Source organism: Neophocaena asiaeorientalis, unplaced genomic scaffold (genome assembly GCF_003031525.2).
Source record: "Neophocaena asiaeorientalis asiaeorientalis breed wild unplaced genomic scaffold, Neophocaena_asiaeorientalis_V1.1 scaffold230, whole genome shotgun sequence".
Taxonomy (NCBI): domain Eukaryota; kingdom Metazoa; phylum Chordata; class Mammalia; order Artiodactyla; family Phocoenidae; genus Neophocaena; species Neophocaena asiaeorientalis.
The window spans coordinates 2,261,891-2,289,578 of NW_020175186.1; the positions used below are offsets into that span (position 1 = coordinate 2,261,891).

The window sequence follows — 27,688 nt, forward strand, 5'->3', positions numbered from 1 at the left end:
TCCATGAGTTTATAAATTTATTACATTTTGTATTACTTTATTGTCATTTCAGCATGCTTGGGGAACAAGAGAAATATGTATGCTTGGGTGCCATAGCTAACTGAAAGCAAAGTAATACTATACCTTGTATATATACCTTGTATATTTTTATATCAGGGTATTCCCTCCCTGTCCCCCTGCACCATATGCATTTTGAAAAAATAGTTGTTATCACCCATGTATTCTTCTAGGTAAACTTTATAATAATTTTGTCACCAGCTTTAAATGCCATTTAGTTGATAAGGTGTTCATTGTATGAACCCCTGTGGTACTTTATGCTGTTTGCACGTCTATCTCCCTGCTAGACCATGTTCTTTCTTAGAACCTAGACTATGTCTTTTATCAAAATCACATTGGGCAGAGGTACATTACAAATTTGATCCTATATTTCTCATTCTAAAAATCCTGAAATGTCTCCTCATTACCTCTAAATAAAATGTAGACTCCTTTGCATCCCCTGTAACTACCTCCCAACTTTGTCACTACATACTACCTCTTGTTGCTCTAATCATACTAAACTGTTTATAGCTCTTCAAACTTGGAATTTCTCTTCCATACACACGCATGCACACACACACACAACCACAGGCAGTTTGTGCACACAGAGATGAGGCACCCTCCTTTACCCCCATGCTCGCATACGTCTTTGTGGATGCTCTGTTTTTTCCAGACTAAGCTCAAATGTCACTTAGTTAAGGGCTTATTATATTAGCTCCTGTGGACCCTGTGTTCTTTACTGCTCTGAATCCCTTAGACCATGTTCTTAAGTGCACAGACCATGTCTTTTATCTCTGTATGCCCAGTATCAGATAATTAATCATGATGATGTCCCAGTATCATGAGATAAAACTTAAATTGCTACTTTTAAGATAGGAAATAATATAGGATAGTGATTGTTGTTCTAACAAAATGTTCACTTAGAAAAATAGATAATTTGTGTTTATTCGATTAGTTAAGAGACTTACTTAGCATACTGTTTTTATTATGGTGTTGTATTTCTATAGATTAAATCTATGCTAGTTTTTGAGCAGGTGTTTCCAGAGATAGAATTCATTTCGAATGCTTTTTTTTTTTTTTTTTTGCGTTACGTGGGCCTCTCACTGTTGTGGCCTCTCCCATTGCGGAGCACAGGCTCAGCAGCCATGGCTCACGGGCCCAGCCGCTCCGCGGCATGTGGGATCTTCCCAGACCGGGGCATGAACCCGTGTCCCCTGCATCGGCAGGCGGACTCTCAACCACTGCGCAACCAGGGAAGCCCTCGAATGCTTTTATGCTAATTTAAGGTTTAGTGACTGGACACTTGAGAAAAGAAAAATAAGTAAAATCTATAGTTTCTTTCATGAATGGTAAATCAGGTGGTGATTAAGATGACCAGTCTCATAAAAGGGGTTATCTACGTGAATGATATCTGTTGTGATGTTTTAATACAGAATTACTGGGAATTATGGCCTTTGTCTTTTTTTCTGTATTCCCTGAAATCTTAATCTTTCCAGTTATATTTATATTTGAACAAGTAATTACTGAGGTAAATAGGATTATGACTTGTAGCAGACAATAAACAGCCTGAGCAGATGGCCTTTTACAGGATACACCTTGTTTCGCATGAGCATTCTGAAGATATTTCTACGGCAGTGGGAACATTTTGCTCTTTTTAGAAGATTGTTTTCTGTTTCCTTTGAAGTGTTTGTAATTGTGAAAGCCCAATTAAATATTGCAGTAAATAGTAAGCAACTGCAGCAATTTTTTCATAGAGAATTTTATTAAGTACCTCTTTGAAGAAACTCAGACGGGATATAAACATCCTTTCTTTTTTACCTTTGTGTGAGATATACATATTAAAAAGTGCATAACACATAAATTATATGTTCTAATATGCATATGTATGGATAAATAATAGGAAAGAGAACATTTCCAGCACTTTAGAATTCCTCCCACCTCCTTTTGCCCTTTTTCAGTCAGATGCTCTCCCTGCTTGATTGAGGTAAGTACCATACTGACTTTGGTGGTAATCACTTCCTCTATATTGCTTTATATATTAACCACTTAAATGGGCATAGTTTACTTTACTCAGTTTTGACCTTTAGATAAATGAAATCATACGCATTCTTTTTGTCTAGCTTGTTTTGCTCAACATTATTTTTAGTGTTCATTCATGTTTATTGTTATATAGAATGCCATTGATTAATATATCCCAATTTATCTTTTCTGTTCTTGATGGGAATTTTTGTGTTTTCCAGTTTAGGTCTGTTAAGAACGATTTTTTTATGAACTCTCTGTACATGTGCCTGGTACACACATCTGTGGGGTATATATTTACATATAAAATTGCAGGCTTTAGGGTATACATATCTTCAGATTTTCTCAGCATTGCCAGGCTATTTGCCAGAGTGGTTATACCAATTTATACTTCTACCAATAGTATGTAACAGTTCTGGTTGGTATTGCCTACCTTTAAGAATTTTTTCCAGTTGGTTGTATAGCAGTATCTCATTGCAATTTAAATTTGCATTTCTGTGATTGTCAGTGAGGCTGAGCATCTTTTCATGTGATTATTGGACATTTGGATTTCCTTTTCTGTGAAATATCTGTTTATGTCTTTTGTTCAGGTTTCCATTGAGTTGGGCCTTTTTATTATTTGTAGGCAATCTTTAAATTTTTTTTTTATTTGATTTGTTTATAGGTTTTATGTAATGAAAAAGTTCTCATTCTTGCTTGCTATTTCACTCTCTTCTTAGTGTCTTTGATGTACTGAAATTCTCAGTTTTCATGAGCATCATTCATGTTTATGGTTGCCACTATATGTGAGTTGGGTAAGAAGTCTTATGGAGGTGTTTTCCTATATTCTCTTATAAATTTTATAGTTGTGTTTTTTACATTTAGGTTTGTAATCTACCAGGCATTGTTTTTTGTGTATGGTATGAGGTAGTGATCCAGCTTTTTATTATTACTATTATTATTTGTAATCTGTTTAAATGACCTAGTTGTCCCAGTCTCACTTAGTGCAGAGACCATTCTTTCCTCTCTACTTTGCACTGTCATATTTGTTGGGAATCAAGCATCCATATATGAGGCCAGTATAACCTTTATACCAAAACTCTACTAAGGCAGTAGAACAGAAAATTACACGTCACTCATTTGTGAACATATGTGCAGACATCCTGTACAAAATATTAGAAAATTAATTGAGCAGTATATTGGAAGGTAATAAAGTTTATCCCAGCAGTACAAGTTTGGTTAAATTTGAGAAAATCAACCAGAAAAATATTTTGAGATATCTCAGGAAAAAAAGTTTGATAAAATTCCATATCCCTTCAATGTATCTATATATTAAAACTCTTAGCAAACTAGAACTAGAATGTTATATTGTAACATGGCACAGTGTATCTACAAAAACCAGAATCACAGCCTAGAACTTGATGAAGCTTTGAAAGCATTCACTTTAAGTTCAGGAACAGGACAGGGATACTTGCCATCACCTTTTCTATTCAACACTGTAAAGGAGATCCTAGACAGTGGAGCAAGGCAATAAAAAGAAGGGTATAAGAATTGGAAATGAAGGAACAAGACTGTTCTTGTTCCCTAGTAATATGTTTGTGAATATTGATATCAGAAATAAGCTATAAATAAGTTATTACAATAATAAAGTATCAAGGTGCTGAATACTTTAATTTTTTTTATTTGACGTATAGTTGATTTACTGTTGTGTTAGTTTCTGGTGTACAGCAAAGTGATTAAGTTATACATATATACTTTTTCGTCTTCTTTTCTATTATCATTTATTAAACGATACTGAGTATAGTTCCCCGTGCTATACAGTAGGACCTTGTTGTTTATCTGTCTTAATATATAACAGTTTGTATCTGCTAATCCCAAACTCCTAATTTATCCCTGTCCTCTGTCCCTCTCTGCCTTTCCCCTTTGGTAACCATAAGTTTGTTCTCTATTTCTGTGCCTCTGTTTCGTATATAAGTTCGTTTTTATTACTTTTTAGATTCCACATATGAATGATATCGTACAGTATTTATCTTTCTCTGTCTGACTTGTTTCTCTAAGCATAATATTCTCTAGGTCCATCCATGTTGCTGCAGGTGGCAATATTTCATTCTTTTTAATGGCTGATTAGTATTCCATTGTGTGTGTGTGTGTGTGTGTCTGTGTATCATATCTTCTTACTCCAGTCATCTGTTGCTGGGCACTTGGGTTGCTTCCATGTCTTAGCTATTGTATATGGTGCTGCTGTGAGCACTGTGGTGAATGTATCTTTTTGAATTAGTGTTTCTGTTTTATCTGGATATATACCCAGGAATGGAATTGCTGGATCATGTGGTATTTCTGTTTTTAGTTTTTTAAGGAACCTCCATACTGTTTTCCATAGTACCTGCACCAATTTACATTCCCAGTAGCAGTGTAGGAGAGTTCCCTTTTCTCCACATCCTCTGCAGCATTTATTATTTATAGACTTTTTAATGATGGCCATTCTGACTGGTGTAAGGTGGTACTTCATTGTAGTTTTGATTTGCATTTCTCTAATAACTAGTGATGTTGAGCATCTTTTCATGTGCCTATTGACCATCTGTATGTCTTCTTTGGAGAAATGTCTACTTAGGTCTTCTGCCCATTTTTTCATCGAGATGTTTGTTTTTTTGTTATTGAGTATTATGAGCTGTTTGTATATTTTGGAAATTAAGCCCTTGTCAGTTGCATCATTTGCAAATATTTTCTCCCAGTCTGTAGGTTGTCTTTTTGTTTTGTTTTGTTTATGGTTTCCTTTGCTGTTCAAAGTTTGATTAGGTCCCATTTGTTGATTTTTGCTTTAATTTTTATTGCCTTGGGAGACTGACCTAAGAAAATACTGTTACAATTTACATCAGAGACTGTTTTGCCTATGTTCTCTTCTAGGAGTTTTATGGTATCATGTCTTATATTTGAGTCTTTAAGCCATTTTGAGTTTATTTTTGTGTATGGTGTGAGGGGTTTACATGCGGCTGTCCAGCTTTCCCACCACCACTTGCAGAAGAGACTGTCTTTTCTCTACTGTATATTCTTGCCTCCTAGGTCGAAGATTAATTGACTGTAGGTGGTGGGTTTATTTTCGGGCTCTCTTTTCTGTTTCATTGATCCATATGTCTGTTTTTGTGCCAGTACCGTGCTTTTTTTTTTTTTTTTTGCGGTACGCGGGCCTCTCACTGCTGTGGCCTCTCCTGTTGCAGAGCATAGGCTCCGGACACACAGACTTAGCGGCCATGGCTCACCGGCCCAGCCGCTCCGTGGCATGTGGGATCTTCCTGGACTGGGGCACGAACCCATGCCTCCTGCATCAGCAGGTGGACCCTCAACCACTGTGCCACCAGGGAAGCCCCATACCATGCTCTTTTGATTAGTGTAGCTTTATAGTATTGTCTGAACTTTGGGAGGGTTATGCTTTCAGCTTTGTTCTTTTTCCTCAGGATTACTTTGGCAATTCTGGGTCTTTTGTAGTTCCATATAAATTTTAGGATTATTTGTTCTAGTTCTTTGAAAAATGTCATAGCTAATTTGATAGGGATCACATTCAATCTGTAGCTTGCTTTGGGTAGTATGACCATTTTAACAATATTAATTCTTCCAGTCCAAGAACATGGGATATCTATCTGTTTCTTTAAATCATCTTCAGTTTCCTTTACCAGTGTTTTATAGCTTTCAGTGTATAAGTCTTTCACCTACTTGGTCAGGTTTATTCCTAAGTATTTTTTTTTTAATGCAATTTTAAAAGGGATTTTTTTTTTTTTTTCACTTTCTGATATTTCATTTTTAGTGTAAAGAAATGCAACAGATTTCTGTATGTTACTCTTGTATCCTGCTACCTTGCTGAATTTGTTTATCAGTTCTAGTAGTTTTTGTGTGGAGGCTTTAGGTTTTTCTATATAAAGTATCATATCATCTGCATGTAATGACAATTTTATCTCTTTCCTTCCAATTTGGATACCTTTTATTTCTTTTTCTTGTCTGATTGCTATGGCTAGGACTTCCAATACTATGTTGAATAGAAGCAGTGAGAGTGGTCATTCTTGTCTTCTTCCTGAATTTAGTGGGAAGGCTTTCAGCTTTTCACCATTTGGTTTGTTGAAAATTTTTGCATGCATATTCATCAAAGATATTGGCCTCTACTATATATGTGTGTGTGTATTTTCTTTTGTTTTTTGTAGTGTCTTTGTCTGCTTTTGGTATCAGTGTGATGATGGTGGCTTCATAGAATGACTTTGGAGGTGTTCCCTCCTCTTCAGTCTTTTGGAATAGTTTGAGAAGGATTGGTATATGTTCTTCTTTGTATGTTTGGTAAAGTTCCTCAGTGAAGCCATGTGGTCCTGGACTTCTGTTTGCAGGGAGTTTTTTTTTTTTTTTTTGCAGGGAGTTTTTTTATTACAGATTCTGTTTCACTTCTAGTGATTGTTCTGTTCAAATTATCTGTTTCTTCTTGATTAAATTTTAGTGGGGTGTATGTTTCTAGAAACTTGTCCATTTCTTCTAAGTTGTCCAATTTATTGGCATATAATGGTTCATAGTACTGAATACGTAATTAATATATAAAAATCAATTGTATTTCTGTAAAGAACATGAAACACACACTGAAAATTAAAGTATATGAAAGTGTATTGTTAATATTTCTAACCTCCTTCCAGACAATGCAAGGACGTTAAGTCACTTTTTTTTTTTTTTTTTTTGGGACTGGGGGCTTTCACCTGTGTCCCCTGCATCGGCAGGCGGACTCTCAACCACTGTGCCACCAGGGAAGCCCATTAGTCACTTTTAATGGAAAATTCATCCAAGGGATGAATGTCCCCCAATAGATGCTGTGCATGAACTACCAGTCAGCTGTTTTAACAACTTCTTCCCCATTTTACCCTCTGACATTGGTCAGTATTTCCTTGCCATGTATTTCTTTGGTATCTTTAATCTTACAACATTTTCTACAGTGATTTCTGCAAAGAAAAAACCTGTGAAGACCCTAATGACTACCAGGATTTGAACCATTCTCTACAAAGCTTATTAATAACTCAGTAGAAATGTTATCTAATTTCTCTTTTTCACATCATATTTCGAAAGCTATCTAAACTCCCCTCTCAGTGAGCTGGTTTTTGTTTCCTCCCTCTGTGTTTTCTCCTGTTGATGCCCCCATTCTTTTGTATGTCAGAAACATCATGCAGTACTATTCTTGGTAACTGAACAAAGTAATCAGATACTGCCTCCTGAATATTCTCTTGGCTTCCCAATAACAAGATTACATAAAGTGCTCAAGAAGGAGGATTTGCTGATTTCCACATCTGTTCTTATCTTTGCCAATAGCATTAAATTATATTGTTATCATAAAGCCAGTCTAAGTTGACTTGCATGCATAACATGCCTACTGTTTTAGAGAACTGTTCTACTTGAGGGTTGGGGTGATGACAGGGGATTACCTCTCTTGAGATAGATAAATTGCAGCCCTGCTCTTACTCACTGTAGTAGTTTAGTTGTATCACCTGGAAGCATCTGTTCACAGCCTCTTAGGGATCTATCATCGACCCAAGTAATCCTTTCTACTCAGTTGTATGTAAAATAAGTGATAGTATCCTCCTGATTGTTTATCCATGCCAGTAATGATTTCACCAGCATTTTCTGGGATGTCTCTCAAAAATGTCCTCTTTCACAAAATATTCTCAGCACTCAGTCCTCTGACCATGTCCTCCTCCGTTTGTATCATCTTTGGGGGTAACCCCAAGCTTTAAGTTCATTACTTTCTTAGTGGATACTTCATCTTCCCAGGCAGCCATATAAGCATAAGAAGGCCTTCCAGTGAGAGGAAAAACTGTTCTTCTGGTCCTTTCTCTTGCCATCATCTCTTCTCTGAAAAGACTGGCATTTTTTCAGAAATGCTAGTAACTGCCAGATAGTGTAATTTTTTACTATTTTCCTCTGTGCCTGCTGCTGCCTATCAGGCCAGTAGCTACTTTCTCTGAATCTCGGTTTTGCCACTTCATACCAAGGATGAGTAGGCAACTATCCCAGGATTAGATCCTCCTCTTATTTTTCAGTCTCCTCCTTTTTCTGGCTAAAAAGTGCCTCAGCCCTTTTGATTGATGGATCTGTATGAGTCCTCCTCACAGCACTACTCTGAGACAAAATATTTTCAAATCAGACACACAGAAACCTGATTACCCAGGATTACCCAGAGAGATTATCCAGTATTAAGCTTTATTAATAATTTCAATGATACAGGCAATCAAGAGACTCAGAAAAAGCAGGGAGCAATCTGGTACATAGAGCAGGACTCCTTACTGTGGAAGTTAATAACCTATGCACCTTACTTAGAGGCCTGTCTACTCTAGGCCAGAGTGTGCATGTCTAATACAGGGAAGGGAATAAAGAAGTTGCTTTTCATGTCCCAGACTTCTTGATTAGTCTGGACCTCTTAATTGCCTGTATTTTTGAAATTATTTGTGAAGCCTGACACTGGGTAGAATCTCTGGCTTATGTGAGTCAGATTTGACAGTCTGATCCTTATTCACTCACCGAGATATGTCCATTCTCTTTTCTCATTATTTCCTATTGGGACATAGAAATGCTGTTTTGTTTACATATTGTCTGAGAGCTGATCCTAAAATTCATATGGAAAACACAAATGACCTAGAATATCCAAAAGAATTTTAAAAGAAGAATAAAGTTAAAGGACATACACTGTCAGACTTCATGACTTGATTTAAAGCTATAAAAATCAAGAAACTGTTGTATTAGCAATAAGGATATGCATCTAAATCTTGGGGCAGAATTGGAAGTTCAGAAATAAGCTTACACATTATGTTTAATTGATTTTTGACAAAGATTCTGAAGTAATTCCATGGGTTGATAATACTTTTTCTTCAACAAAGTTGAAACTATCACTTGTAATAGTTTTTCCAGCAAAGTTTTTTCATTATATATGAAAATAATGATCATGATGCTATATTGGAAAAAATAACTTAAAATGGAAACTAAAAAAAATTTAGAAGAAAACATAGGTGAAAATATTTGATGTAGGCAAAGATTTCTTAGATATGTCACCAAAAGCATGAACCACAGAAGAAAAATATGATAAATGGGGTTTTATCAAAATTAAAAACTTTAGCTCTTCAAACATATCATTAAAAAAATGAAAAAGCCACAGGATGGAAGAAAATATTCGCTGTCCTTAAATCCATCAGGGTTTTTATCCAGAAGATGTAAAGAACTCTTAAATTTCAATAATAAGAATACAACTGAGCCAATTTTTTAAATGGGCAAAAAATTTGAACAAAAGATGATAGGGGAATATGGCCATTAAGCATATGGAAAAAATACTTGGTCATTAGGAAAATGCAACTTTTAACCATGATGAGATCTTATCACACAGTTAAAATTTAAAAGATCAGCAATACTAAGATGACTAGATTGTGAAGCTATAGAGAAAACCATAATTCAAAAAGACACATACACCCCAGTGTTCATTGCAGCACTATTTACAATAGCCAGGTCATGGAAGCAACCTAAATGCCCATTGACAGATGAATGGATAAAGAAGATGTGGTATATATATGCGGTGGAATGTTACTCAGCCCTAAAAAGGAACGAAATTGGGTCATTTGTAGAGACATGGATGGATCTAGAGACTGTTATACAGAGTGAAGTAGGTCAGAAAGAGAAAAACAAATATCGTATATTAACGCATATATGTGGAACCTAGAAAAATGGTACAGATGAACCTTTTTGCAGGGCAGAAATTGAGACACAGATGTAGAAAACAAACGTATGGACACCAAGTGGGGAAAGCAGTGGAGGGGGTGGGGGTGTGTGCTGAATTGGGCGATTGGGATTGACATGTACACACTGATGTGTATAAGATTGATGACTAATAAGAACCTGCTGTATAAAAAAATAAAATTCAAAAATTAAAAAAGGAATGTTCATATATTGCTTGTTGGAATGTAAAATTGTATATGAACTTTGTAAAGCAAAATCGCAGTTTCCTAAAAAGTTCTATCACTTCCATTTAACAGAGCAGTTCTTGTACATAAATGTTAATAGCAGCCTTATTCATTATAGTACAAAGCTGGAATAATCCAGAATTCCATCCCCACGTGTGTGGGTGAACGAAGGTGTTTTATTCATACAGTGGAATACTACTCAACAATACCTAGGAATGGAACTACTGATATACAGAAACATATGCATGAATCTAAAAAGTATGCTTTTTGAAAGAAACCAGACACAAAGGGGTACTTTCAGTATGATTCCATTTATGTAAAACTCTACAAAGTAACAGACTTTTTTAAAAAAATTAATTTATTTATTTATGGCTGCCTTTGGGTCTTTGTTGCAGCGCGCGGGCTTTCTCTAGTTGGCGGTGAGCGGGGGCTACTCTTTGTTGCAGTGCGTGGGCTTCTCACTGAGGTGGCTTCTCTTGTTGTGGAGCACGGGCTCTAGGCACGCAGGCTTCAGTAGCTGTGGCTCGTGGACTCTAGAGCTCAGTCTCAGTAGTCGTGGTACACAGGGTTAGTTGCTCGGTGGCATGTGGCATCTTCCCAGACCAGGGCTCAAACCCATGTCCCCTGCATTGGCAGGCAGATTCTTAACCACTGCGCCACCAGGGAAGTCCCCAAAATACGAATTTTAATATGTAGTAAAAGAAAGAAATCAGTGCTTGCCTGTGGATGGGAGGATTTTCTGAAAGGAGCCCTAATGAATCTTCGTAAGAAAATAGAAATGTCTATATATTGATAGTGGTGGTGGTGGTCACCCAAGTATATGTTTTCTTTTTAATTCAACAAAAGCTACCCTTAAAATGCATTTAATCTTACGTATATAATACCTCAATGAAATTTGGGTGGAAAATCCCTCCTTTGTTAGGAGAAGAAATCCTTTATAATTCAGATGTACATCCTTTGAAGGTTGCGAGTTTATTTAATTAGATACAAGCTTAGTAGCTTGCTTTTAGCTTTTTGGAATTATCTCTTTAACTCTGTTGTTCATTTGAAATTGCAAAAGGAGGGGGTGAAAAATATGTGCTAATCTAGTGATCAAGCATGTAAAAATATCTAATGAATGGTATTGGACAAGGTTAAATTATTTATGATGGGAGGAGAATTTCAAGTTTTACACAGCATACGGTATTTTGTTACTCATGATAATACGTTACCATTATATAGGGCTTGAGGATGTGTACATAGCTTTCACAAATGTTTCATCCTCATAATAGGCTGTGAAGTAGTTAGGGAAGGTATCATCTTTCTGTTTTACACCTGAACACACAGGCTCAGTGAGATTGTTACATAATTTGGTGAAGATCACTTAGCTGACAAGTGCTAGAGGACCTGGAAATCAGTGTAAGAGCTCTGGCCCTGTCTCTCCACTGTGACACACTACTTCCCTTTAAAATACACTTTTGTTGTCTGGTCTGTCTCCATCTCTCCCTTTAAAAAAAAAAAGACCCATTAACTTTATTGACATGTATTTTGACTAGAATTCGGGTTTCTTTCCATGCTGTAGTTTTAAACGCTGGTTTAGTTGTGTTATTGTATTAACCAGAAACATTCTGGGGGGTTCATGATGTGACCAAAAAGCAATTACAGTGCCCAGAGATTAAATAAACTTTGAAAAAACATACCTTTGGGTTCCATAAACTAAAATGAACGGTTGCCAAGAAATTATGTAATTTGACTAGTTTTCAGAATCTGTTTAACATACTAATTTAATTCATTATGACAATTTTCAGACTAAATAAACTTGAAGATACTATTATGCTAATTAAAGGAAAAATCGAAGAAGTTTGTCTTCCTGTAGAAAAAGTGGACGTTATTATATCCGAGTGGATGGTAAGTGTTTGCAGAGAAAACTACTTTTATTAATTTTTTAAAAAGGCAGTGAATAAAGTAGCAGGTTTTCTGCGTTTAATTATATTTGATAAATGGCAAAATGGTAGCATTATTTTAAAAACAGCTACAGTCTTTTTATGGCAGTTTATTCTGAAATGGCACTTATTTACTGGCCATTTATAATTTTTTAAAGAAGAGGGTAAATTAGCCTTTTTGCTTTTAAAGTCATAATAAAGAATTATTATTTTTCTACTTTCTAGATTTGTAGAGACCTAAATATGTTTTCTAAAAGCCTATAAGGACTAGTTAAGGATTTCCTAAGACTGTTTATGTCATAATAATGTGATGTTGCCACTGTTGCTGTCATACTTAATATCCTATCTTTCTGATCTGTTAGGTCATGTAATCCGTGTCCTTTATCACATAAAATAGGATTTATTGGCATTATTAAGATAATAAAATTAAGGTACAATATATAACTTTATAATTTGCTTTTGAAACCACAGATCAAGACTAGAGTATTTATTTTAAAGAGTCTGTAAAGTAAAACTAATGGTATTGTCAACTGATTTAACTCACTGATATGCCACTTCAATTAAGACAAGTATATATTATTTTCCAGATATATGAAGATTTTTTTTTAACCATTTGGAAGTTGTTAAGCTTTTTTTTAAAAAAAGTATTTGATAACATGTATTTTCATTAAATGAATTTATCAAAACTTATCGAAAAGAATGAGTTTTGCTTTACAATTTTCTATAAATTTTGAATAAACAGAAAATAATAATTCTAGCAAAATTGCACTGACTTCAGGGAGCTTTTGAAATGTTCAGTTTTAATGTAGTGGTTTTAATTTAGACCCAGTGACAGTCACTGATGTTGGCAGTTACTCTTTTGCATGTGAAACAGTGTGTTGATTTTTTTCATGCTAGGCTTGGCTTTTAACAATTCTTGATCACAATATCATTATTCTTCTTATGCCAAATAATTTGTATCAGCACCCTGATTTCCCTTATGAATTGAGTGAGAAGGAATGAATTTGTATCAGCACCCTGATTTTCCTTATGAATTGAGAAGGAATGAATTAAAAATTCAGCATCTTTTTAAAGACTACAAAAAGGTGTTTTGGAGAAAGTACATTTGAGGCATCTGCTTGGCAACAACTTTAAGTAGTTTATACTAAATGTTGGCTGACATAATCCTCATTTCTCTAGGGACCAGTTTATTTTTCTTGGAAAATGTATCTTTAAAATTACCCCGAATTACACTTGAAGCAAACTAAAAGATAGACTTCACTAAACTTCCTGTCACCTCAGTTAACTAGCTGGGTAGTTCTTGCCCTGCCTAGCAGAATTATCCTTATGGGTAGTGATGTTCTAGGAATTTTCATTTCAGAACTTGAAATGTGGTCTAGAAATATTAATATGCAATTGAAATCTTAGAGCCAGTTGGTATAATAATAAATGATAACTTAGCTAGGTTGAGTGAATTTATGAGATTGTTACAATTATGATGTGAACTTTACTGGAAGGTATGCTGGTCTTGGGCTTATTTTGTCCTCAGATCCATTTGACATCCTTCTTTTTTCTTCTGTCTGATTGGAGAAGGGCTACTGCTGCAGGTGGCTTTTCCTAGGCTCCTGTGGCAGCCGACTTCTATTGGGTTTGGGGAATCTAATGGGAAACATTAATGGGAGATTTATGGAAGGGAGAAGACAGGGCATACTTCTCTTTTGTCTCTAGTGGTGTTGCTGACAGAAGCTGTTTCTTTTGTGGCTCCAATTCCCACTTGTCATAATTCCAGTGTCCACTGTGCGATCCTAGCCCTGGGCTCTTGTAGCAGCGCTTTTTCGTTTTGTTCCTCTAACTCTTGTAGTTAGACTCTAATTGATATAAAGGACACCTTTCATTTTGGAGGATTAGTCAGGCATGATCTCTGCCTTTATCGGGAAGGCAGTGTCACAGAAACAATACTGAGTCACTGGAACCTGAGATGAAAGGGGTCAGTTGTTTGGAACCAAGGTGCTTTCAGAAACCCTTCAGTAAGGGAAACAAATGTGTGTGTCCAGGAAGTGGTAACTAAGAACTTTCTTTCTTCCTCTTCACAAAGGTGTAGCTTAAGAGTTTACATTATCTTACTATCTGCCTTTTCCTTGTAAGCATCAGTGAGGTTGGAGTCTAGCAGATTGCGTTAAACGTGTTAGGTGGAGCATTAGACACGGTAATTTATGGCAGTTACCGAACCATCTTTGTGGCTTGGCAGTATCATTTATAGTATCTTCTATAAGTAAGTCCCCTCCTAACTTTGGTACTTCTACTCGGATTTCTGAGCTGAGAAGCTGGAAAATTCTAATTACATAATTAAACAAGGAGAAGGTATGCTTCCTAAAATATATTCAAGATTTTTTTCAGATAGTCCTACTTTGGCTTAAACAGTGGGCAAGTGGCAAACAACTAACTATTCTAAATTTATTTTAAAGCCACATTTTCATGAAGCAGCATTTAAAATTAAAATACCTTGCATAGAATCCTCTTTGATTTTTTTTTTTTAACATCAGTCAGGATGCAAAAATCTAGAATAATCCAAGTTCAAGCTATAGCATAGACTTTTTTTCTCTTTTTAAAAGTATTTTCAACAAGGAAGGGCCAAAAAAAGAAAATACCCTGCAGTATTGAACACAGATGTTTAATGGACGTGTAATCCAGTATAGCAATGTAGGCATCATATATTGCAGAGACGTACATCTGTTTTCTTCTGCTATGGTCCACTAACTGATCCATGGCTTAATCTAGATATGTTTTTTGTCTACAGTTGTTCATGAACTTTGCTTTTATTTTGGAAGATGTTCTTAGATAAGAATGTAATTTTAAAAGCCAAATCATTGCTGTTAGCATGTCAGTTTAATAAACTATCACTTGTCTCTTAGATTTATGCATTTCTACATTTAGATTTGCATTTAATTTTACATTTTCATTTTTATTGAATGAAATTTCTATTTGATAAAATTGTTATAATTTAAATAAAAAGTTTAATTTCTATAGGATGTTAATTTTCATGCCTATGAGTATCTGTTCTCATTTTTTACATTTTACTGTACCAACAGAGCCATTCTTTATGACTTCCCATTTCTGATCCCCTAATAAAACTTCAAAGTAAGCATCCCTAATTCTTGTCCTGTGAGCCAGTAAAGCCAGGTTGACTCATTTGATGTTGCTCTTTTCCGTCTAAGTTTTCAGCATGACCTCCTTACAAATAGATAGATAAGATCCTGGCATTGCATGATACAACTGCCAGAGGTGATTCTTGTTTGGACATGTTATTTTCTGTCATCAGGACTGTCAGGAAAATTATACATTAGGTGAATTTACATTGTCATGATCACTTATAATATACATTCAGGTTGTCTAAAGTCCTTTGTAATTTTTCTGTCTAGACTTGCTCTTCACAGAAGTGACCTAAAACTTTGTCACCTTTCCCATCCCATTTTCACCAACACACGTGTGTCTGTATAGTGCATGCATGCACAGGCCCACACCCACAATGATGGGATATTCTTTGTTCATATTTAATATTCTTTATTGTTGGTAAATAGCTTTTCAGGATTTTATAGCTTTTATCACTTAGAAACATGACTTGTGATTTGGTTTATCAACAGTCCAGAAACTGGGCCATGAAGCCTGTCATAGGTCACATTTTCAACTGGTGCATGTTGAAATGTCTTTGTTGGTTTTAGTTTGGTCTGGCGGTGAAACCATGCCATTTCAGACAACTGCCACAAGGATTAGGTGGCCTTTCCTGGTCTTTCTTGCCTTAAATGATATAATAATAATTATGTAAGTAGTTCAGTAAATTAGATAAGTTGAATTAATCTTAGAGCTAGGGGAAGTATTGGAGATTAATTCACAACACAAATTTTCAGTTGTACAGGTGTTTTTGCCTTTCCTGTCCACAGCAAGAAATATGCTTATGACCTGAATTTAAGGGTTTTTTAAAACTCTTCTATTTTTCCTCTTTTATATTTATTACTCCAAAAATTTTAAGTGAAATAAAACTGTACATGTCTAGTATGTGTTGTTTTGTCTACTTAAAAGTAGACTTAATCTCATATGTCCAGTGGTTCAAGATAAGGAAATGTAAGACATAACTTTCCCTCAACTCTATACCTCTTGCCATTTTTTTTCTTGCTTTTCTTATTTTTCTGTTGGTCCATCAGAGTAAAAGACATCTTTTTACTGCCAGATTTTTGGTATATTTTTTAAAATCAATAAATAATAATCAATAACAGGGACTTTCCTGGCGGTCCAGTGGTAAAGAGTCTGCCTTTCAATGCTGGGGACACGGGTTTGATCCCTGGTCAGGGAACTGAGATCCCACATGCCGCGGGGCAACTAAGCCCACGTGCCACAACTACAGAGCTCATGTGCCTCAACTAGAGAGTCTGCGTGCCTCAAACTGCAGAGCCCACGTGCCCTGGAGCCTGCGCGCCACAACTAGAGAAGAGAAAACCCGCACACCACAACTAGAGAGAAGCCCGCACACCGCAACGAAAGATCCCGCGTGCCGCAACTAAGACCCAACACAGCCAAAAATAAAATAAATAAATAATAAATCTTTAAAAAAATAATAGTGAAAAATAACAAAGGTTAAAAATCAAAAATACAGTGTTACGTAAAATTAACTGTAAAATATGTTCCTCTGATAACAAAGATTACTGTTGTTTTAAAGTCTTTTGTTTCTATTTCTAAAGTCACGTTATTATTAGTGTGTTTTTGGCAGAAATAGTTTGCCCCTTAATGGAAGATACTGATGATTAGTGAGAGCAAAATATGTGTTAGCAAACTGCCTTATTTCTTTTAGTGTGTTTTACCTTCCCTGTCTGGCAAACTGCTAGTAGTTCTGGAAGACTCATCTCAGACATCTCCTCCCTTACGCAGCTTTCCCTTTTAGCCCCTTGATCACATATAGAATCTCTTTTCTCCTTTCTTTTGTGGTTTAGTTTAAGCTTCTGTTATACACTTTTACAGTGTATTAGAATTAATTGTTCATGTACCTTTTTCAATTCTCTTAAGACTGGGAACCAGGATTTACTTGGTATGATCATATTCTGTGAAAGGGATCAGCATTAGTAAATGATGGGGGAATATACATCATAAGAGAACTTTCCCAGATAGAAACTCACTGGCCACAGACACGATCTTATTTATAATTTTCTGTACATCACAGGAAGGCAAGGATGTAGCATGTGACAGAGTTAAGAATATTGCTCCAGAGTCAGACCACCTGAATTCTTGGCCCTGTTTTGCTGCACCTAGGTTTGTTAATTTGGGCATGTTACTGAACCTCTCTGTGAGTCAGTTTCCTTTTCTATAAAATGATGATAACAGTAGTACCCACTTCACAGGGTTTTTGTGAGGATTAAATGGAATTAATACCTGTAAATGTCATAAAACATTCTGGCGCATAATAAGACCTCAGTAATTAGCCATTCAGTTTTGAAAGTTACACAAACTTTTAAGCAATCTGTAACTAGTGCATGAGCTGCTTGAGTAGGTTATTCAATAAATAAAAGTTGGGAATGGTAATATACATGAAGTAAAGAATATTAATACTTGAGGGAAGAACACTCTTGGGGCTTCTGCCTTGGCTTATTAGCCCTTTGTAAGAGCAAAAGGTCCTCTGTTTCCATGGCTAGCATTTACTGATTGACTCTGCCTATAATGAGTGCAAAGAAGTATAATCAGCTGATGGATGTGGATTACTGGGGTTAGGGATATTTTTGATATTTTTCTTAATATGAATTAAAATGTATTATATGTATGTTTCAAGAAAAAGTCTCAGTTTGCTGCTCTGTAAACAAATTTTAGGTAGTACTGATAATACCTAATTATTTTACATAAAATATAAAATGCATATTCAGTAGGACTTTTTTGAGTACTCCAAATATTAACAGAGAGATAGTTACTGTATTTGAACACTGAAAGGAAAATTGTGGTTTATAAGCATGATTTTTTCACAGATGTGCTGACATCTGAATTGAGAATAAAATGAAAACAAAGACAGTAAAAATGTAATTAAGAATAGGCCTCTTGGGCTTCCCTGGTGGGCGCAGTGGTTAAGAATCTGCCTGCCAATGCTGGGGACACGGGTTTGAGCCCTGGTCCGGGAAAATGCCACATGCCTTCGAACAACTAAGCCCGTGTGCCACAACTACTGAGCCTGCGCTCTAGAGCCCGCGAGCCACAACTACGGAAGCCCACGCTCGTAGAGCCTGTGCTCTGCAACAAGAAGAGCCACTGCAATGAGAAGCCCATGCACCGCAATGAAGAGTAGCCCCTGCTTGCTGCAGCTAGAGAAAGCCCGCGCACAGCAACAAAGATGCAATGCAGCCAAAAATAAAATAAATTAAAACAAATTTATCAAAAAAAATGGACCTCTTATGTATAATTATTTCAGTTTTATAATCTTTACATTTGTTCTTAGCTGCACTCTTAACCACTCCTCATCCTCCCCTTTATTTAATCTTAATATTTGTTTAAATTAAAATTCACATGACACTCTGCAGCCATTTTATTTCTTACTCTAGAGAGGAGACTGTTTTGTAATAGTGGGATCTTGGTAGCTGTAGGGAAAATGTAACCCTTTGAGAAATTGTTTAAGTGGATCTCAGGCTATTTTATATTGCAGGTATGTTAGAAAAGTATAGTAATATGTATCATATTCAAATATATGCTGTTTTTTTTTCTGTGCTTGAGACCAAATTTAAGTGAAAATGTTTAGTCCCATAAGGAAAGTTGTTTATGTTGAAGCAGTTATGTGTTGTGGGTAACTTTTTGCTTTTGAAACATAATATTTTAGATGTTTTATATCTCTTTCATCACATTTCTGGAAGTTGCGTTTGCTAAGAGATTCAGTGCATCATACGTGATTGATTCAATTGGATTTATTTGCTTTTTGGCTCTCCATAATCCATGTTGCATTCTAGTTGTGCTTAATGTTTGCTCAATGAGTTTTAAATTATTCTAATTATGAAGATAAAGGGCATAAGTTATTCAGGAGTATGTATCAACTGTCCTTACAGAAACTTTTGACTATATTAGCCAGAGAACATGAAATATTTGTTAATTTTTATTTCAGACTCAAAATTGTATAGCAATTAAAAAATTTTTTTTTCAGTAAAACTGTTTACCTCTACCTGGGAGTGAAAGTAAGCTCCTAAATTTTAACAGTTTGCATTCGCAGACGGATGGGCATTCATTACAAACTCAGATTGTTTCATGTAACTCAGTTGTCTCAGTCATAATTACTATAATAATTAGTATGAAGTGGTTCTACTTAAGAATTATCTTAGGACAGATATTTGATTCACAAGCCTTGAATAATCATATGAATGCCACCAGTTTGTAATAAATAATACCTGCTCCAGTGCTCCACAACCTGGATTTAGAGAACCCCCAATCATGTGTTTGAGAAATAACAAATTATATCTGTGTGAAGATTCAAGGGGGGCATTATTAGTATTTTTATGGAGTGGAATGCAAAATTCTTACAGATTTTTAAAGTAAAACACCTGCCTTCTTTTTTGAGCCCTTGCAGAGCTGATTTTAGTAAGGTACTCCCTAATTCCTTGGGAATTCCAATTCATTCTCTTTAACCATTAGAAATACTTTAAGGGACAAGTTTAAGAAGCCATGACTTACACTGCTTTTTGAAACTGATTTAAAGGACTTGATGGAGATAATTGTCCTCTTAGTTTTTCGTCCCTTTTAGCATAGATCTTTCATACTCTCTTTAATAGATCCTCCAAATTGGCAAAATTTAGGGGACAGGACTCTGAAGTAATTATTTATTTAGGTGAAATGAAAATTTTAGCTGGAGTTAGTTAACATTAAATGTTGATCTGTTCTTATTAACGACTTTCTTGACCTCTCAATACATTACTTGTTTTGAGTAAATTTTTCAGTGGTGGGTATACATTGATTTGGTTGGCTCCATTTTCACTCTCTTTCCTCTATACCTTTTTAATACTAGAATATTTATTTGGAGATATCCAATTTAAAGTCAGGACTACAGCTTTGAAGTTGAATGAATGTGAGGTTAACTGACCTTTTCATGAATTCAGTCTTCAACCTTATTTTTATTAATTTGTGCTTCTGTCCAGTAAAAGGAAGAATAAACCCGAGGCTTAATCTGTTCCCTTAATGAAATTTCTGTTTCATTAAGAAATTAAATGTGATTTGTCTTGATCAGTTTTGCTAAGGGTTTATCATTTAATACGCTTTTCAAAGACCCCAAATTTTGGCTTTGTTGATTTTTTTCTATCATACATTTATTTTCTGTTATTTATTTCTGACCTTATTATTTCCCTCTACTCTTAGTTTGACTTGCTGCTTTTATTCTAGCTTCTTGAAACCGAAGCTTATTAGATCATTGATTTTCAGATTTTCATTTTCTAATATTTTGCATTTGAGGCTAAGTACTGATTTAAGTAATTTTAAAAAATAGTTCTAAGTGTTACTTTTTTTCCTGAAATGCTGTTATTAAAAGAAAAACTAAACTTCTGTCATAGTTTAGAATTAATCTACCATTAAAAAAACAAAGGCACTGGTAGTTCTTGTGTTACGGTTTAACTAAGTGCTGTAAGGGACCCTCTTATTGCAGAACCACAAAACCCCTGAAGAATATACATTTTATGTTTTTTTTTTCTTATTATGGAAGTCAGTTTTGCTGTTATTTTCTCTTTTCTGGTTCAGTTGTGTTGTGACTATATTTATTTTATTTTATTTTAATTATTTTTTTTGCAGTACGCGGGCCTCTCACTGCTGTGGCCTCTCCCATTGTGGAGCACAGGCTCCAGACGCGCAGGCTCAGCGGCCGTGGCTCACGGGCCCAGCCGCTCCACGGCATGTGGGATCTTCCCAGACCAGGGCACGAACCCATGTCCCCTGCATCGGTGGGCAGACTCTCAACCACTAGCACCACCAGGGAAGCCCATGACTATATTTTTTAAAAGAGAAGGAACACAATTTTAAATAAATTTTATTTTATTAAATAAACATGAAACCAGAATATGATTTGCATCACTGGCAATCCACTAAGAGATTACAAAAACAGAAAGAAATCTCACCCTTTTATATAACCAAGCACATACAACCCATTGCATACATGTTCTCAAGATAAACAGTATTATTGACTGGTTTTAATTGCTAATTTTTGCTCATTTCTTTATGTAATTTGGGAGGGAAATTCTAGAGTGCAGTTATATAAATGTGTAAGAACTAACAGTTTTAAATGAGCTTATAGCTCATTTTGGCATTGTCTTCTATGAAATTTCTGTTCATTTATCTTGCTTATTATTGTATTTGGGATTTTTGTCTTTTTATTATTTTTCTGAAAGAGTTTCTTATTTATTCTAGTTTCCAATGTGTTACTAGGGCTATTCTTTTTTTTTTTTTTTTTTTTTTTTTTTAGCCACTCTGCGGCGTGTGAGATCTTCCCAGATCGGGGCACGAACCCGTGTGCCCTGCATCGGCAGGCGGACTCTCAACCACTGCGCCACCAGGGAAGTCCTAGGGCTATTCTCATATCTTTTGCTTCTCCTTGTTTCTGGGCACATAGGAGAATTTATCTTTCTGTCTCCTTTGAAGTTAGATGTGGCCCTATGACTTGCCTGACTCCCTTAGTGATTATAATAAGCAATGCTTCTTGTCAACCTGTAATACCAGAAATAAACCTTTTTATTTTGTTTTAGGTGATTATTTGGATGGTGTTTGTTATGCAGGGTAACCCAGCTTGTCTTGACAGATACATTATTCTCTATCAATTATGTTTGTTGGCAGTGTGTGGCTTGTCAGTTCATTATTTTTTTGATATGATTTGATGAATAGACATTCTTAATTTTTGTGTATCAAATTTATCAAACTTCTTTATGGTTTGAGTTTTTCATATCTTGTTTAATAAATCTGTCTAGACTTACCATTGTATATTTATTAGACTTCTCCATCTTCCATGCCTCCTCACCTTTTCATATTTTCTAATATTTTGGCTTTCTGGACTGCATTCTGGATAATTTTTTTCAGTTCAGTCCACCAATTCTTTCTGAAGTTAGTTTTAATCTGTTAAACATATCCATTGTTTTTTACTTTCCTTTTTTTTTTTTTACTTCTAGGTTTGTTTTTTCAATTGAAGTATAGTTGACTTACAATATTCTGTTAGTTTCAGGTGTACAGCATAGTGATTCAGGATTTTTGCAGATTATATTCCGTTAATAGATTATTACAGGATAATGGGTGTGATTCATATGCTATGTAGCATATCCTTGTTGCTTATCTATTTTATATATGGTAGTTTGTATTTGTTAATCCCATACCCCTAATTTGTCCCTTCCCCTTTCCCTCTCCCCTTTGGTAATGTTTCATATATCTGTGAGTCTGTTTCTGTTTTGCATATACATTCATTGTGTTAATTTTTAGATTCCACATATAAATGATATATAGTATTTGGCTTTCTCTGTCTGATTTATTTCACTAAGCATAACATTCTCTAGGTCCATCCACATTGCTGTAAATGGCAGTGTTTCATTACTTTTCGTGGCTGAGTAATATTCCTCTGTGTGTGTGTGTCTGTGTGTGTGTGTATCACATCTTAAGCTAGTCATCTGGTGATGGGAACTTGAGTTGTTTCCATGTCTTGACTATTGTCAAGCCACTAGCACCACCAGAGAAGCCCTCATAAATCTTTAATTAAGCTTTTGGTTTTGAGATAATTGTAGATTATCACATACAATTATAAAAAATTACACAGATTCCCTGTACTTTTATACCCGGTTTCTGTCAATGATAACATCTTGAAAAACTATCATGCAATGGCACAGCCAGGATACTGATATTGATATCATTGAGATACAGAACAGTTCCGTCACTACAAGGAGCCCTCCTATTGTCCTTGTCCAATCCCAGCCTTGACCTGTGGTAAACACTAATCTTTTCTCAGTTTCTTTCATTTTGTCTTTTCAAGAATGCTGTATAGGAGACTTCCCTGGCGTTCCAGGGGTTAAGCCTTCACCTTCCAGTGCAGGGGCTGGGGGTTGGATCCCTGGTCAACAGCTAAGATCCCCTATGCCTTGGGCATCCAAAACACCAAAACATAAAACAGAAGCAATATTGTAACAAATTCAATAAAGACTTTTAAAATGGTCCACATCAAAAAAAAAAATGCTGTGTAAATGGAATCATACAGTATCTGCCCTTTTGGGACTGGCTTTTTTCACTTAGCATAATTCACTGAAAATTCATCCAAATTATGACTCGTGTCAATAGTCTGTTCCTTATTTCTGAGTATTATTCTATGGTGTGGATGTACCACAGTTGGTTTAACCATTCGTCTTTTGAAAGACATCCAGTAGTTTGGGGCTGTTACAGATAAAGCTTTATGAACATTTGTGTATAGATTGTTGTGTGAACATAAGTTTTCATTTCTTTCAGAGAAGTGCCCAAGAGTATAATTGCTAATCATATAGTAATTGTATGTTTAGTTCTATAAGAAACTGTCAAATTATTTTCCAGAGGGGCTGTACTATTTTCTATTCCTACTAGCAACATATAAGTGATCCAGTGTCACCACATCCTTGCCAACATTTCCTATTGTCACTATTTTTTTCATTTAAGCCACTGATGTGTAGTTATATCTCATTGTGCTTTTAATTTGCATTTCTCTAATGGCTTATGATGTGAAACATCTATTCATATATTTATTTGCTGTCTGTATCTCCTCTTCAGTGAATTGTGTGTTTCTGTCTTTTGTTCATTTTCTAATTGGACATTTTTTCAGTGTTGAGTTTGATAGTTCTTTTTACCAGTTCTTTTATCAGATATGTAGTTTACAAATATTTTCTCCCACTTTGTAACTAGTCCTCTTAACAGAGCCTTTTGCAGAGCAAAAGTTTTTAATATTGATGAGGTACAAATTACGTTTTTATTTTTATGCATCATGCTCTTGGTATCAAAATCTTGGTATCTAAAATCTCTTAATCTGTAGGTTCACCTTCCTCCTGTTTTTTTATCATGCAATTCTTTGAAGAAACTGGGCCATTTTTCCTGTAGAATTTTCCACAGTCTGGATTTTGGTGATTACATCCTCATGGTGTCATTTAATATGTTTTTCTATCCCTTGTATTTCTTGTAAACTTGAAATACAAGGTCAAGAAATAGAGGATTAACAAATTCAAGGGGTTTTCCCCCCCAGAACACCTCATGTGTGATGGTGGTGATTGGTTTCTATTGTATTGAGTCAGGGGACTCTTAGTGTTTGGCTGTCTTTGTTACATTGAGATTGATAATTGCTTTTGGAGTTGTCAGCCTAATCTACTTATTATAAAGTTCCCTATCAGCCTTTGACTTAAAGATTTTAGAATTCATTGAAAATGATTTCTTAGAATCATTATTTCATTAGAAGTTATAAAATTGTGATATTCTAATTATATCATTTATTCTTTGTTAGGTGAAGTTATTCTGTAAGTACTCTCATCAAACATTTGGTTATAAACTATAGTTTATATAGGAAAAAGGAGATAAATGCCGTATATTTTCTACTTAACATTTTCAGAATAATGAACTGTTTCCCTAGCATTTTCTAAAGGGATTTTTTTGGTTTGTTTTTAGTGTCATTATGAACTCATGGGCTTTTAACATATTTGATGTGTTTTGAACCATTGTAATTACTATTTTTGGTGTTCAAATTGGCCTATTTTTAGCTAATGACATACATTTGAACTTGCCTCTTACATCCCTTTAACAATTCCTAGTTGTCTTCAATATAATAATGAAAAACAGAAAATATAAGTATGTTTATGTTTCAGATTATACTTTCTGGTACTATAAGATATTTTACGGTCATTTTATACTGCCTAAACATGGAATCAAAGAATCCTGGTTCTTTCATTGGAAAACAGTATATATAGAGATCACAGTCTGGGTTCTAGGAGTGCTCATTGCTACTGTACTGCCATTGGTTGTATGTTGTTCTTAGTGGACAGGTATAGCTATTTTTTTTAATATTAAAAAAAACATGAGTTTACACTGATATTTCCAATTTAAGATTATGGAATTTTTACTTAGAGTCTTTAATTTTGTACTGTATCTCTTTTTCTTCTATGTAGAAAATATTAATTCTTAAAATAATAATTGTTTATTTACTTTATCATATAATAGATTACCTATAATAGTTTGAAATTTTTTATATCAATTTTACTACTAACAATAAGATTTCTAATGCAGTTTATGATCCCTCTATATTTTCTTTTGTCCTAGAGTATATCTCATGGAAATACACAGTCTAAATACTGTGTTTCAAAGTTACTTGAATTAATTATTTTCCTCTGGTTATGTAACGAACTTGACATACAATCAGATTTATTTGTTTACTTTTTCTTCAGTCTGGGGGAATTGCTTCTTTTTCCTTTTTTAGTTTAATTTTGTTTTAATTACAAAAACATTTATGTGGTTCCATTCCTTTTGTCCCTTAGTGAACAGATAACCTTTTAAAATTTATTTTTTTTAGCTTTTGGTTTATTAAAAAGATATTAGATATGTATATATATTTTCACCCTATGTTACGCAGAGTTAACATACTCTATGCATTGTTCTATGCTTTGCTTTTTAAATTTAAAATTATATCTTGGCAATCACTCTGTATCATTATAGAAAGATACACCTCATTCCTTTCTATGGCTATATAATACTCCATTGTACAGATAAATATAATGTATATAACTAACACTCATTTAAATTTCTATCATTCTTTTGCTGTTACAGCTAATACTGTGTTGAACATTCTTGTACATATTTCATTTCATCTTCCTGGAAGTGGGATTGATGGGTCAAAGGGTTAATGCATATGCATATGCAATCTTAACAGTCTTTGCCAAATTCTCCTCAGCACTTACCTTACCATTCTGCTTTCTTACCAACAGTAATATGAGAATACCTGTTTTTTCAGTCTTGACAACAGAGTATGTTGCAGAATCACTTTTAAATTGCTGAGGTTTTTCCTGCCACCTAGACATTGTAAATTAAGATTGTATATTTGCATGAGGACTGGCTTATGTTAAGAATTATTGGAGGCGGGGTTGGGGTGGAGGGGAGTATGTGTTTGACCACCCAGCACCAAGGTTCTAAACTAGGTTGTCGGGGAGGGAGCAGGGTAGCAGCAGGTGAGATTTTAAATTTACATTTACTCTGTAGATATATTTGGTTGTCTCTGTTTTGTTATTTGGGTCTTATATTCCTCACTTTGGCTGGACCGTGGGTTTTATCTCCCGTTTTTCCATGTTTATTTACTAGCTTTAACAAATGGCTCTCAAGGTGAAAGCCAGCTTACTGATGCATCTAACTAGATGTTCTTTTTTTTCTTCTGGCGTATATGTTGTACTTAGAGGATCAGGAGCTCCTAAAATGCATTGGTGCAGGAAATGGAATGAGATCTTGTTCTTTAAGCCCTGAATCATACTGTTAATAGAGTTCATCTTTCCTGTAGTCTCAAACATCTATAGTTCATGAGTTTTGTAGGACCACCATGTTACATACAAGTATAACTTAATTAATTCTCATCAGTAAAAGTGCTAGCAAGTAATTTAGTTGTATTTTTAAGAGTAGAATTTCCAGTTATAATTAATGATTTTTTTCAATCACCGTGCAGGATTGGAATATTGTTTTAGAAATACAGATGTATCTTTCTCCAAAGAAGAAATGCAGATGGCCAACAGGCACATGAAAAAGTACTCAATAGTGCTAATTATTTGAGAAATGCAAATCAAAACTACAATGAGGTATTACCTCACACCGATCAGAATGGCCATCATCAAAAAGTCTACAAATAATAAATGCTGGAGAGGGTGTGGGGAAAAAAGGAATCCTTCTACACTGTTGGTGAGGATGTAAACTGGTACAGCCACTGTGGAGAACAGAATGAAGGTTCCTTAGAAAACTAAAAATAGAGTTGCCATATGGTCTAGCAATTCCACTCCTGGGTGTATATCTGGAGAAAATTAATTCAAAAAGATACGTGTACCAAAGGGTTCATAGCATCACTATTTATAATAGCCAAGACATGGAAGCAACCTAAAAGTCCATCGATAGATGAGTGGATAAAGAAGATGTAGCATATATATACAATGGAATATTAGTCATACAAAAGAATGAAATAATGCCATTTGCAGCAACATAGATGGACCTAGAGATTATATTAACTCATGTAAGAGAAAGACAAATATGATATCACTTCTATGTGGAATCTAAAAAAAAAAAAGATACAAATGAACTTATTTACAAAATTGAAACAGACTCACAGACATAGAAAACAAATTTATGGTTACCAAAGGGGAAGGAGGGGTGATAAATTGGGAGTTTGGGATTAACATATACATACTACTATATATAATATAAATATATATATAACAGGGACCTACTGTTTACACAGGGAACTGTATTCAATATCTTCTAATAACCTATGGAAAAGAATCTGAAAAAAAATACATGTATGTATGTATAACTGAATCACTTTGCTGTGCACCTGAAACTAACACCACTTTGTATAAACCAACTACACTTCAAAAAATAAAAAGAATAGGAAGGGAAGGAGGGATGGATCAAAGTATTTTTACCTCATTGCCCCGTAGATTTGCCACACTGGATATTGCATAACTTTGTAATTATTGCCAATCTGGCAATCATTTGGTAGTCTCGTTGTGTTTGAATTACTAATGAAGTTCAGCATGTCTGCATATGGTTATTGGTGATTTCCTGGCTCGGAAG

The 27,688-nt window shown here is 35.0% G+C and overlaps 1 protein-coding gene across 2 annotated transcripts in view; it reads left to right on the plus strand.

Annotated features, from left to right (window-relative positions):
* PRMT3 (protein arginine methyltransferase 3) overlaps positions 1-27,688 on the plus strand; it is a 131,729-nt gene that overhangs the window by 37,849 nt on the left and 66,192 nt on the right. For both annotated transcript variants that reach the window (XM_024764690.1, XM_024764691.1), the window contains one exon: positions 11,783-11,882. In XM_024764690.1, coding sequence (XP_024620458.1) covers positions 11,783-11,882 — 100 coding nt within the window. The remainder of the gene's footprint in view (positions 1-11,782; positions 11,883-27,688) is intronic.